The sequence below is a fragment of the Neolamprologus multifasciatus genome, chromosome 7 (assembly GCF_963576455.1).
Source record: "Neolamprologus multifasciatus chromosome 7, fNeoMul1.2, whole genome shotgun sequence".
NCBI lineage: Eukaryota > Metazoa > Chordata > Actinopteri > Cichliformes > Cichlidae > Neolamprologus > Neolamprologus multifasciatus.
Window position 1 is genome coordinate 24,397,755 of NC_140445.1, and position 13,123 is coordinate 24,410,877.

General features: G+C 40.6%; 2 protein-coding genes across 2 annotated transcripts; both read right to left on the bottom strand.

Annotated features, from left to right (window-relative positions):
* Positions 1-268: 268 nt before the first annotated feature.
* Positions 269-3,768, bottom strand: m17 (IL-6 subfamily cytokine M17). Its single transcript, XM_085165615.1, has 3 exons — positions 1,585-3,768; positions 1,104-1,252; positions 269-991 (listed from the first exon to the last, which is right to left on the bottom strand). Exons 1-3 carry the CDS (start codon positions 1,637-1,639, stop codon positions 530-532), a joined length of 666 nt encoding a protein of 221 aa, XP_085021741.1. The 5' UTR covers positions 1,640-3,768; the 3' UTR covers positions 269-529.
* Positions 3,769-3,899: 131 nt separating this feature from the next.
* Positions 3,900-12,916, bottom strand: taok3b (TAO kinase 3b). Its single transcript, XM_085165612.1, has 8 exons — positions 12,088-12,916; positions 11,265-11,501; positions 10,992-11,120; positions 10,678-10,881; positions 9,284-9,523; positions 8,562-8,774; positions 8,259-8,441; positions 3,900-6,136 (listed from the first exon to the last, which is right to left on the bottom strand). The coding sequence occupies exons 2-8, from the start codon at positions 11,448-11,450 to the stop codon at positions 5,975-5,977; spliced, it is 1,317 nt and encodes a 438-aa protein (XP_085021738.1). The 5' UTR covers positions 11,451-11,501; positions 12,088-12,916; the 3' UTR covers positions 3,900-5,974.
* Between the last annotated feature and the right edge of the window lie 207 nt (positions 12,917-13,123).

Sequence of the window (13,123 nt, forward strand, 5' to 3'; positions counted from 1 at the left end):
TTGATATCACTCAGTCAGCGTCTCAGCAGCTTCCTGATTTTCTTTTAACCCCTCTGGATGGACTGATTCTGTCCAGATCACAAGCTGCAATGTTTTTTGTTTCCATCTTAACTTGTCAGAAGCAAAGGAAGAAGAATTATTATTGTAGAAACATCATTTTATCTTAAATTGTTGCCATTAAGTAGGCACCAGTATTGTATTAAACTCCATGCTTTTTTTTTTCAGATGGTCTCTAACAAAAATGATTAAATGGATGCTGACCACATAGTACAGATGCAAAGTATTCTTTTAATTGTTGTGTGTAGCACAAATAAGTTTACATCAGCAACACAGGACTTTTCCAATGGCATTTTGCAAATTAAATACATATTGCATGGACATAACATGTCTTTAACAGCATGACAATTAACACAAAAGAAAATAAATATTAAATACCATAAATAAGCTTGCATTGACACTCCAGCCACTTTTAAACTTACATTTGTTTTTCTCAGGAAACTGACAGTGTAAGGCCACCTTCTGGTCATCTTCAGAATGCATTGATTGGTGTCCTCTTCGTGCACACTTTGCTTTTTAGATTCCTCAGTTCTTTGGAAACGTTTGACATGAAATCCTTGTAGGTCTTCAGGACCACGCAGCCGTACACCTTCTGCTGGAAGACGTTCTGAGCTGGTGGTAGTGTTGTCGGCCCCCCTGCCGGCTCAGGTATGGGCAGGTTTGGGAAGAGGCTCTGATAAAATGTGTTTATGAAACTGGCCAGACTCTCAGTGCGACCCCAGACTCTGGTGAGCTCTTTCAGAAGAGGGCTGCCAGGCGATTGTAAGTCTGTCTGCTGCTTGTACACACGTTTAAAATGTGGGAGGAAAGCTTGGAGATGCGTGTAGATGCTTGCTATCCTTGCTGGGGGATCCAGCCCAGAGATGTTGGGATCAGGGATGTCGTTCACCGACACCTTGCAGAAGAGCTCTGACATTTCCCCTTGAGCGGCTTTCTGCAAACAAGGGAAAAAAGGAAAGGAATCAGCCTACATAGCTTATAAGTGCACAAGTATATCTGCCAGTATACTGTAAAGTAGAGCAGTTTTGTGCCTGTAGTCTACTCACATATGTCTTGATTAGGTCACCAGATTCCTTGTGTACAATTCTGGTGATCTTCAAAGTCTGCTGCAGGAGATTCCCACACTGCTGATTCGTGCTTGCTGCCACAGTTTTTGTTGAATCAACAGTCATAAGCAGCAAGAGATACAGTAATGCTGAGGAGAAATGAGCTAGTCAGTTATGGTTATCCTTCATCACATTGGTGGGTTTAAGGGGATCTTTGTATAAAAACCACAAGTGCCAAAAAAGAGATTTATGTGGCAAGTAAAAGCTTACGGTGCCATTTCCAATATTTAGCATTATGTTAAGAAACTAATAAGCATTGTAATTTCCTTTACTGACGCAGAAAACGGCAAACTGCTCTTAGTTTCACAACAGCTGTAAATCGCTAAAAATAACCACATCCCTATTGGCAAGAAAAGATGCAAAAGGGTTCAGTGCTTTATATTTAAAGCACAAAAAGGAGACAAAAAACAATCAAACTTACTTGCTGCTGTTTCCATGAACTGCTGAAAATGCATATTCTTTACATGACCATTCATTCTCCTCTCGGTATCACAAGCAAATTGTGCGGACTTGTCATAATCACACTGCTTTAAAACTTTTTAAAGACAGAAACCGCACATTTGTCATAGGAGGAAATGACGTGCACTTGTGAGGCAACCAAATTTCCCAGAATTTCCTCCTTTCGTTCACATGTGCATTTTTTTTTTCACGCCTATAACAAGCAAAGTGGGCAATGTATCTAAATGCCTGCTCCCTTAATAGGCATGTTGGGGCATTGTCTGCTCGTTAGGACATGTATGGACATAAGGTTGTGGCATTTAAAATAGGACTTCCTTTTTTGTGCATGGAAAATAAACACTTATATTTATATATTTCAAGAAAACTGAAAGAGTAACCTGCAGAATTTAGAAAACAGTGTCATACATGAATGAAAATCATATCAGGACTGAGGTCAACCTACACTTTTCACACATGCTCACCAAATTGCTTCCTACCACTCTTTAAATAGCAAGGGTGAGAAACTTGTCTGTGCGTGGAGGTAAAAGTGAGCTCATCACTGTCTGTGCAAAGCTGGGTGTTGATAATTTTTTTGTTTGTTTGTTTGTTTTATAGATCTGAAAAGAAACTGTTAAAGTTTCTTATTTTCTATGTATAGGCATTCACGCAGGAGGAGTCTGATATTACTCAGGATCTTTCAGTTTGTGTTTAGCTTTCAGTGGCTTCGCTGGCGTAGGCATGACCCCAATGATTCAAAAACAAAACCACATGACTAAAGTGTCCTGCTGCTACCTGGCAAAGTTCACTCTGACATAACCAACAAATTCTAAGGTAAGTGCTGAGTGTTATTTTTGTTTGGACCACAAATGTGAGGGGGGGATTTTGAAAGCTGTTTCATATTGTTTTTTTTCTACCTTCTGTTAAATTTGGTAAATAGTTCTCCTGAATTTCATCTCTTACTCCTAAATCCCCTCCTAAGACCACGTGTCTTTTTGCAACATTGTTTTCAAGCGGGTGTTTGCACAGGAAGCTGGCAGGGTCACAGGAAACAGGTCACATTTCTCAATCACAAATTTTCTGAGTGCGTAAAAGGACTGGGCCTGCTTAGGTAAAGCATGCGATCTGTTGCATGGGCTGACTTTAACACTGGATGATCTCACTAGTGTGGCGTGTCTTCCAGAGATTTATGAGTAAACATTAGACATCTTGCAGGATGGGAAAATATGAAAATAACATAAACTGGGCTTTTTTTTTTGTTGTTGTTGTTGCTAATCTTACAGTCATCCCCCAACACTTCTGCTTGGAGACACCCGATGACGTCTTTTTGGCTCACTATCTGCATCACTAGGGTTAATTTTAGGTCAGACTGCAGGTCAAACTGCACGTCTGCAGGACAGAAAAGTGGCAATCTCCTCTGAGGTAAAAGCAACAGGTAAACTTTTCACTGAAAGTGAAAAAACCTCATTATGAGCTGGCACCATCTCTTTGTTTTCTCTTGATTATCACATTTTGGTTTCAATACCTTAGATGTATTGTCGCTGAACTACTGACTACTTGAGAAAAATGAGGGGGAACTCAATGCGCCACATCCCTGTCAGCACTACTTCAGGTAAAATCTAACCACTCTTTTGCCACCTTCAGGGGGTTTCCAGTTACCCCAGGGGATTAAAGAGGGGTTGCGGCGAGGCTGGCAACTGCTGCAACAGATGTCAGCAATTCAAGGAAACTACAGTGAGATTTCTGCTCACATATAAAGTAGAGACATGCTAAAAAATAAACCACACTCAGTACCTAAATCAAGCAGGCTTTCCCTGAAACGTGAGGAACCTGGACGCTCTGCAGTGTAACTCCCCTCTCACTTCTTGCTCCAACTTCAGGGTTCTGTTTTCACAAGTTAACAAATGTGTGTTTGCGTGCTTGCAACCTACAGTAAATTATGATAAACAGCGTTTTATTTGATTTGATGTAGGTCACTGCGGTTATAATGCACTAAGAAAAGCAAAAGTGAGACGATTTGCACCACATGACAAAGCTTTACAAGAAAATTTAACCACAAATGATAAGAAATGCACTCTGACATGAGATGCAGGATGATAATTGAGAGTCCTTGTTTTCAACAGAATCTCTTTTATTTTTGTCTTTGAACTGCACAGGAAATGGTGAATAAAGTTCTTTAGGAAAGTCCCCTTTATTCTAACTAAATACATCTTTCTAGTAACATAAAAGTCACACAAATTGTAATTGTTTTGCAGCTCACAAACAAACTTATTCAAGCACCCCAACAGCACTTTTTAAAAAAAAAAATTGTGTCCACAAGGCTTTCAGTTACACGTGACCAAGACAAAAGGCCTTACTGCATATGAGAAATGCTGTCATCAAATTTCAGAAAGTTCATGAAAACGTCAAAGACTGTAAATCTTAGTGGAGCCATTCGACCTTAGAAAACAAATTCCGAATTTAGGTGTAAAACAAGAGCATTTAAGTGCTATTGCGTTCCGACGCTGAATGCCATCGCGTTCATCTGCTGTACCCCGGGGCGCGTCTTCTAGCGTTCAGCCCTGTGAGGAACATAACCAAACATTAATACAAGTTGTGGCTCTGACGTGAAAAGAAAAGAAAAAATGTAACAGGGTTGCATTCAAGACCACCACATTAAACAATGTTCCAAAAACTGTCCCATGATAAAATAGCATTTATTTTTCCATACATATACTTAATTTTCTTTTAAGAGGGTTTCACTGCATGGGGTACTCTAAATATGTCATGAGTGTTTGAAAAACATAGTAGTGTTTTGACTCAGAGTGGGGGCGGGGGTGGGGTTCAAAATGTTTTACATTTTGTAAAAATCAATCGTCTCTCCGAGACAAAACCCACAAGGCTAAAAGTGGCATTAGAAATTAAGCACCAAACAATTACCCTTCCATTCAGTAGAAATGGAATAATTGTGCAACCTGTTCAATGACCATAACAAAGATGGCAAAAAAGATGTAAATCTTATCATTAGACAGTAATAAGGAGAATGCAATCCGGACCCACATGCTGTTGTCTGCTGTTGTGGCGTCGCTGATACTGATATAAGAAGTCTGTGGTTCCATTCACTTCCATCTTTACAATCTCAAAGTCTAGTGATTTGACTTAGCAATATATTGAGCTATTGTATGACCATTTCTCTATATTATAAAACGAAAGAAAACGAAGCAAAATCTTTATCATTAGACTCTGTTATCAGTAACAGACGAGTGTCTCTGTATATTCTAGCTATGTTCTCATGTACAAATATTGATATCAAAAATTATACAGCACAATTCTCACCATTTTCCTTTACAAGAACTTTGATTAGTGAACATTAAATGATTCACAAGTTTAGATGAACTCAAAAACAAAAATGGTGCCGGCCTCAGTAGGTAAAATATAGATATAACAAACACGTAACTAAAATCTGCTTCAGGCACAACTTAAATAAAGGCATTTGTGAAAATTATCATATCAAATATGGCGCTTATGTCCAGTATCCATAGGCCTAAAAAAATGCTATGACCACTTTTATTTACAAACAGCTAAAATCTCTGACAGATTCATGCTTCACTTCACAACCTGAATTTGTCCTTAAAGTGCATGCAATAATAAGCAGTTTTACCAAGTGGGATCTTGAGTTGTGATAAGATAAATGGGCTGATCAAGCTTATGCCAATCGAGTCTACATATCAAATGAAAGAAAAGATCAGAACCGCCTAGAAAAGTGAGGGTCCACAGTATACTGTATGCATAAGCACAAAATGGAAGTATGACTGGAAAATAAAAATAAAAAAAAACTCTGACTATCCAGTGACCCCATACAGCAATATTCACATTCAGAGAATAAAACAAAGAGAACAAAATGAAACTAGTAAAAAACAAAAAAAAACAAAACCGAAACAAAGCAGCTTAACACCACGGGGGAATCCGTAGCTCACATTCCACAATGTCCCTCCATGTAACACACATTAAGCCTCATATGAACAAGATGGGTTTCTACTTAAACATACCAAAGTGCCCATTTTACTAAAATTTCCTGATTTATTCAATTCATACCAAAAGGAGAAAATGGCATGGAGGAAAGAGTCTTTTATTTCAGACACATAGGCTTTTGAGTTACACTGACTAGGTTTGATTTTTATTGACATGTTGTTGTGTAGATTCTTTTGTTTTACCCCCCACCCCCTCCCTTTAAAGTTTCACAAAAGAGGCTCTCATTGCACGCAACACCCCAATTCAAAGATGCAATATCTAAGAGCAATGAAAAGTAATCCAGTTTTGTCACCCTGGGTGGGACAAACGGTCAAGTGGACGTGAAAAGGGCACGGATATGTTGTCCTTTAGAGATAAATCCACTTTCATCTGTTGTCTTCTTTGGGGAAGTCTATAGATCCCAGGCTTCCAAAGCCGAGGCTTCTACTTTCTGTGTCAAAAGCATTAATTTCTCTGTCCTGACGTTCCAACAAGTGCTTAATTCGTTCGGTACGTTCCTTTTGAAGTGCAGCCAGTTCCTCCTCAATCTGCAATGAAAACACAGCATGCTAAATGGAATTAGATTCATTTTACCTATTTTTTAATCTGTAAGGGCATTATGGTTGGAGATGCAACAAGCACTGGTTAAATGTTGCCTATATGCAAAGGAGCTAAAGCTATCCAACATTTGGAATCCAGCTGCCTCGGTATGAGCAAAGGATCAAAGCTGCCATGAGTGAAAAAAAGAAAAAAAGTCGACGTCCTCGTATCTGGTTAAGTTATAAACATAGTGAAAAATAATGTAAGTTTTGTTACATAAATCCACTGTATCTGCTTTTTTTTTTTTTGGTAAAGTCAAATATGTAAAGGTGAAGATCCCGTAACTTACTGCACTTTGAGGGGAATTGGAAAATTTAATTATTTCTATTATTATAATTACAATATCCTGTACTGAAGAAAAGTTTATTTTTCCTCATATATGCCGTCAATCATAGTTCTTAGTAAGAAATTGAATTGGAAAAAAAGTAGGAGTAGGAGGAAAACTGGAAATCAGAATCAACTGCTAAAAACTCAGCTGTTGCATCATAATTGTTGTCAGTAATTTCAACATGTTTACTGTATATAAAGATGTTGCAAAAACCTATTACTACATTTCCATCAAAATTCATATTTTTATTCTGTTGATGAAAAACTGGGTCTTTATGGGTATTTTTGGCTTCAGGTTCATATTTAATATCACAAAACGATGCTCTGTTGGGTAGTGAAACACTTGCCCATTGAAGGCAGTGTAGACAATCAAGACAATACGACCAAAGGAGGAAAGAAAAACAAAACAAATCATACATAAAAAACACATAGGAAATGAAAAAGTAAAATGAAACTAGATTAAACTAGACATGGGAAGAAGGCATAGGAGGAGATAGGGCACAATGGGGGAACAAAAACATATTGGAACCCAGAATTGAAGATTCATAAAGGTAAGGAAGTATTTGTAAATCAAAATGTAGATATTAAGCAGCAGAGGCCCATCTAAGAAGCAAACAGAAAAACACAAGAAGGTCCTTAAAGGTCCAAAAACTGGAAACCCTGGGTCCCACGCTGGGTATAGACCTGGACATTTCAGAATTCCTTCTGCTACTTCTATCAGCAGTCACATCATCAATAAACACTAGTGACCCAGTGCTACGCAGCCTCACATGCACGTATTATAACACTGGCTTCACCATGAGTGACAGAAGATGTGGACTGCTTTGAATCATGAGCTGTTTCTCTCACTCACCCACACTTTTCTCTTCCCATCGTTCTGGTAAAGGTTAATCTTGGTTTCATCCGTTCAAATAATTTTCAGCACTATGCAGGTTCTTTGTGATGTTTTTTAGCGAAGTGTAATCTGAAGACTTCTTTTCTTAAACATGAAAATAATTCTATCATGGCCCATTTGATGGATTTATTTTGTTTTATCAGCCTAACACTGGACTGCACCTCAGCATGATGTTTATTTTACAAATTATGGTCCAAGTTATTGTAAAATAGATGATAAGGGAGGGGATACATGTGTCTGTGTAGTGTCTTCTTATCTTTTCGCTGCTCACTTGTGTTGTCTGTTTTCAAAAAACTAAGACACCAACAGACAAAATGGCAAACTTCAGTTTGCAAAAAAGAGAATCCAAATGCCGTCATTTATATACAGTGTGTGGCATTTTGTCATTTCAAGTATCAGACAAATAAAAACCAGAGAATTTCCTCCTTGGCCTGAGGAGGCAGGAATGTGTGACCCAGGTTTAACTATCTAAAACAGTACTTCATTCAAAACTATAAAGGCAGAAGAAGACTCAAAACAACCACCAAATTATCTCCACAAGATGTTATGAAATTACTTTTTATGATCTTTCCGTTTGAACCAAAAGTGGTGAACAGAACAACGCTGTCATGTCAGAGCCCTGCCATGTCATGGTTTTCCTATTATGAATAAAACAATAAGCATATTTACCATGTTGTCTATGTCCACGGTGCACTTGACTACAAACTAGAGCGCCACTGTTATGCTGTTGTCAGCTGATAAATCGTCTCTCTGGACGCAGATCTATCTACCTACCTATCTGGCATCATTTTCATAAAATATGGTATCATGCTGGATTTATTTTAGAATAGCTTTGATGCTAAACGTACCTTCTGTTCAAGGTGCGCTCTCCGTATGGAGACCTTCTGCTCAAGTTTCTGCTGCTCGCGCTCATGTTGGGTCTCCATCTGTGACTTGGTTTTTTTCTGGTAAGCGTCCAGGAGTTCCATCTCTTGCTTCAGCTGCTGCTTCAGAGCTTGGCACTCCGTTTCCTGCTCCGCTTCTAATCGCATCTAGAAACACGGTGAGACAGAGTTAGCGACAAACATCAGAGAGTGTGGCTGTTGAAATTCCAGGCTCTTGTGTTGATGAACGAGCCCCGTTTCAACTGTTTATAACAAACTGCTGCGTACCGCTTGTGAAGCCATCATCTCATTGATGCTCTTCTCGTACTGCTCAGCCAGTATGGCCAACTTGCGTGTCTGCTCCTCTTTCAGGCCCTTCAGGATGGTTTTATGGTCACCTTTGGGAGACACCTCTAGCTGATGGTTCCTAAGAGCCTTGTACTGCTTATTCTGCACCTTACATGTGTCCTGAAACTGTTTTTTGATCTGCATCTCCAGTGTCTGCAACAGAGATAATGATTAGATGTTAGTCTTGTGCTCTTTTCTTGGTATATTTAAAGTTAAAGCTGACTGGTTCAGTTGGTTGTTCATAACTCAACTGATTGATTAGGCTTGTGGATTCAAAGCCTGAAGATTGCTCAGTCTACCCTTTCAAAGTATACAAAATAAAGTTGTATGAATAAATAAATAATTTGTTTGCAGCGCCCTTGAACATTTATTTCCATAAGTAGGCTTCTGACCACTGTGCTATTAGATAAAGAGAGACGAGATTTAAACTTGTGAACACGCATGTTTTGGAGGAAGCAGTTCTCATGGCAACGTGATTAATGGTTTTCTACAGGTGACTACCGGGCTAAATATTTCAGTCAAGTCGAATGCTATGAATGCATTGCACAGCACTTGCAGAGCTTCAGCGTAAACACATGACTTCATCAGGTTATTATGTAGATGTTCATGGGATGTAAACTCTCCACCACACAGAATAGCAGCAAAGAGTAAATCTCGGGCACCTTGAGGTTTCTGGGCTGCTGTCGTTGCTCCAGAGTGTGTTTTCTGTGCAGTTCCCTTTGCCGACGGTTATTGTACTCCTCCTGGTTTTCAAGCTCTGTCTGGTGCTGCAGCCGCATGAGTTCAATGCGCAGCTTCTGGAGCATCTGCAGCTGCCTGCGCTCCAGGTCCTGGGTAGACTCATCCTGCCGGATCATCAGGGCATGTTCCATCTCCTTCTGGGTCCTCTTCTTGTTCAGCTCCTGGGACACGAAAATGGACCATTTTGAAAGACAGTATTAATTTGTCATATATCTTAATACAGGTTTTCTTCTTTTTCTTTTTTAATGTTCATTAGTTTTGATTTAATGTTAAAATTTCTATTTATCTCCATGTGTTTCTCTTTGCTGAAATACATGAAAACTATGTAAGTGACATGCAGTTACAATGCCAGTACTTCGCTGGGAAACCCTTTTCCACTGTGGAAGAAAAACCCTTGCACTCTGTACAACACCTGGATTTTTGAGTTTTTTAACCTTTTCTTGGTTGTTATCATTCTTTGTTAAAAAGAGTTTTTATACCGTTGGTGAGTGCACCAGAAGATATCCCTTTATGAATGATATCCTATGATCTATAATTGTCATTAATGTAAATAAGTGTACATTATCCAAGAAATTACTAACAGTAAAAATAACTCTTAGTTGCTTCCTTCAAGCTACAAAAAGTTGTTGTGTCCACAAAGCTTCTGAAAACAGAAACAATCATCCCAAAAGCAGGTGACTGTGAACGCTGTTTCATGGTGGTATAGTCTTCTTCTTTCAGCTGCTCCCTTTAAGGGTCGTCAGAGTGGATCGTCTTCCTTCCTACCCGATCCCTGGTATCCTCCTCTGTCACACCACCCCTTTACGTGTCCTCTTTCACTTCATCTGTGGACCTTCTCTGAGGTCTTCCTCTCTTGCTGCATTGCAAGATTGTGATGTCCAAACCCTCTCAAGCTTGACTGCCTCTCTAACTTTGTCTCCAAACTGCTCAACCTGAGCGTTCCCACTGATGTACTCATTGCTAATCCTGTGCATCTTGGTCATTCTCAGTGAAAATCTTAACGTCTTCAGCTCCAATGTTTCCAAACCATACATCACAGCAAGTCGTGCTTTCATCTTGTAAACCTTCCTTTTCTTTCTCGCTGCTATCCTTCTGTCACAAATCACCTCTCACACTCATCTCCACCCACTCCACCCTGCTTGCACTCTCTTCTTCACCTCTCTGTCCATTGCTTTGGATGGTTGACCCCAGGCATTTACACTCATCTACCCTGTGCTCTTCTCTCTGCAGCTTCACTGTTACACCATCCTCCCTCTCATTCACAGTCTTGGTGGCACACAATGTTACGTAACATCAGGATATTGTATTACTGTACCTCTCTCAGTTGCTCTTGTTCAAACTCATGTTTCCTGAGCAGACTCCGGCGTTTCAGAGCCCTGCAGCTGCGATCGTACACCAGCCTCTGCTGGGCCAGCAGGTGAGCTTCCTCCTCAGCCTGAGAGCGCTGCATTGTTTCTTTGTGCCTCGACAGACGCTCCTGCTTTTCCTCCTTGGGTATACAAGGGTCATTGTCCATCTCCTGCAACGCAGCACAAACCGTGTGAATGGACTTTGGACAAAGTGAAGATTTTCTCAAAGAACACATGCTTCGCGTGCAACTTCATAAACTTATTTGTTGATGATATTTACTTCCTTGATCTTGTCTTTGCAAAGCCTGTATTCCTTTTTCTGGTTTTCTAAGAAAGAAGTCAGCTCTTTCTTTTGCTGAGCAACAATCTGCTGCTGGATCCTCCTCTCTTCTGCTGCAACTGACTTCATCTGTGAAGACACATTCAAATAATCAGATTATCACCTTTTTATAGAATCCCTTCCTTACGTAGACACAAGTGCAGCTCAGAGTGAGTTACATCACTCTTTAGTTTTCATCTCATTCACAAATAACACCTGCTGCTGAGGCTGTACCTCTTTGTCTGTTTGAGCAACATGGCGTTTGGCCAGTCTTTCCAGCTCAATGTAAGTGTTGTTCGCATGTGTCTCCAATTCCTTCTGCAGACGGAGCCTATGCTCATCCATCTCGGCCTTTAGCCTGTTCTCCAGGGCGATCAGCTGCTTCTGGTGCTGTCGCCGCATGCGCTTATACCCAGACATCTGCACCCGCAGCTCAAAGTCCTGCTCATGCTCCTCGATCTACCTGATGCCCTACATGGAAGAATATGGGAAGCAGGAAGTGAAAGAAATCGAGCAGCCAGAAACATGAAGCCACACACCGTGCAGAAAATACAAACTGCAAACTTAAAAGCAATCAGAAGCCAGATCAGCAAAAATCCATAACAACATTTTTTGGTTTGTTTGTTTAATCATCCGAAATTTGTAAGATGCCACTGTTCAGGAATCAGCACAACAATCTAAGATGACTGAGAGAAAATTCAACCTTTTACAATCAGCGAGAAAAAAAAGCAAATAAACTAAATCTCACTGGTAAAAGACATCAAACGGTCATTTACATGGACTACATATAAACGCAATACACACACTTCAAAGCAGGGGCAGAGAGGGAAGCTGAGGATGGAAAAAATGACATCCATTAACAGGATCTGGTTGCCATGACTACAGATGTACAGCTGAGAACACAGACATCCCTTCCCTCCCTCCTCATCCTCGCGCCGCCAAGCACGCACACACAAGCTAGCGCACACACGCACGCGCAAACACACACGGATTTTTATTGTTATTATTGTCAGTATTATTTGCTCTACGCAAACGGCGGTGAGAGGGAGTTGCGTACCAAAGATGCTGATTTGATGGTGGCAATGTGTTCACAGATCTTGCAGTCGAGAGACCGGCTCTTGCGAGAAGTAGGCCGCAGCTCTGGCCTGGTGTCCCTGTGCACAGCCTCATCCCTCACGCAAGCATGGTCCTGCAGGGAGGGAGGAAAAGGGGGAGATAGTGGGGCTGGGTACTTCCCAGGCCCTCCGCACTCGCTGTTTCTGCTAGAGCCGCTATTACTGCCGAATCGCCCTGAATGCAGCACAAATCCAGCCTTAAATGCATCCTTCCCCTGCTTGTTCCCCCGCTACTGGCTGCAAGTCCTTGCTAAGAGAGAAAAGGGCATTGCCAAACAATTGCAGGCAGCACCGAGAAGGCAGCCACTAGATGAAGTCGCTCTTTTTTTTTCTTTTTTTTTTCTGGCGTCCCCCTCTTTCCAAAGAGGAGGAACCGAATGGCTCCGGTGGATACGGGTGAATTATGCAATGCCTACCATTGATGATAATCGGAGAAAGACGGCACAGAGATGTCTTTTACAGCCACTCTTCTTTTCCGTTTCACAATGCCAGAGATGTTTGGGAGGAAATATAGTTTCCCTGCGTTCCTGTGGTCGCATGTAGTGCCATATTTGAAATGCTTTGAATCAGATAAGGCACATCCAAACATGGTTTTCCCTCGAATATGTCGCCCGACGATCCGTTTGTATTCCACTCGAATTTCTGTCCTACATTTACAGCGCACTTGGTCATGGTAGGTGGTTCTGGTGCCTTCTATTCATCTCTTTGCTCTGTCCCTCTTCTACACTCCCCCTTCCTTTAAAGAGACACCACAATACTACTGGCACATCTCAACACTGGTGAAGTCATTTCACACAAGAAGAGATGTTCAAACAAACATGCATATGCAGGTGTTCGTAAAGGTACTCGCATCAGTTATTATCATCAGAGCATCTTCTTGAAATCCTAGTGAAGAGATAGTGGGGCATTAGACAGCATTAAAATTCTATAATGACTTTTACGCCTTTTGAATATAACTGTCTGATTTAATTTCATTGG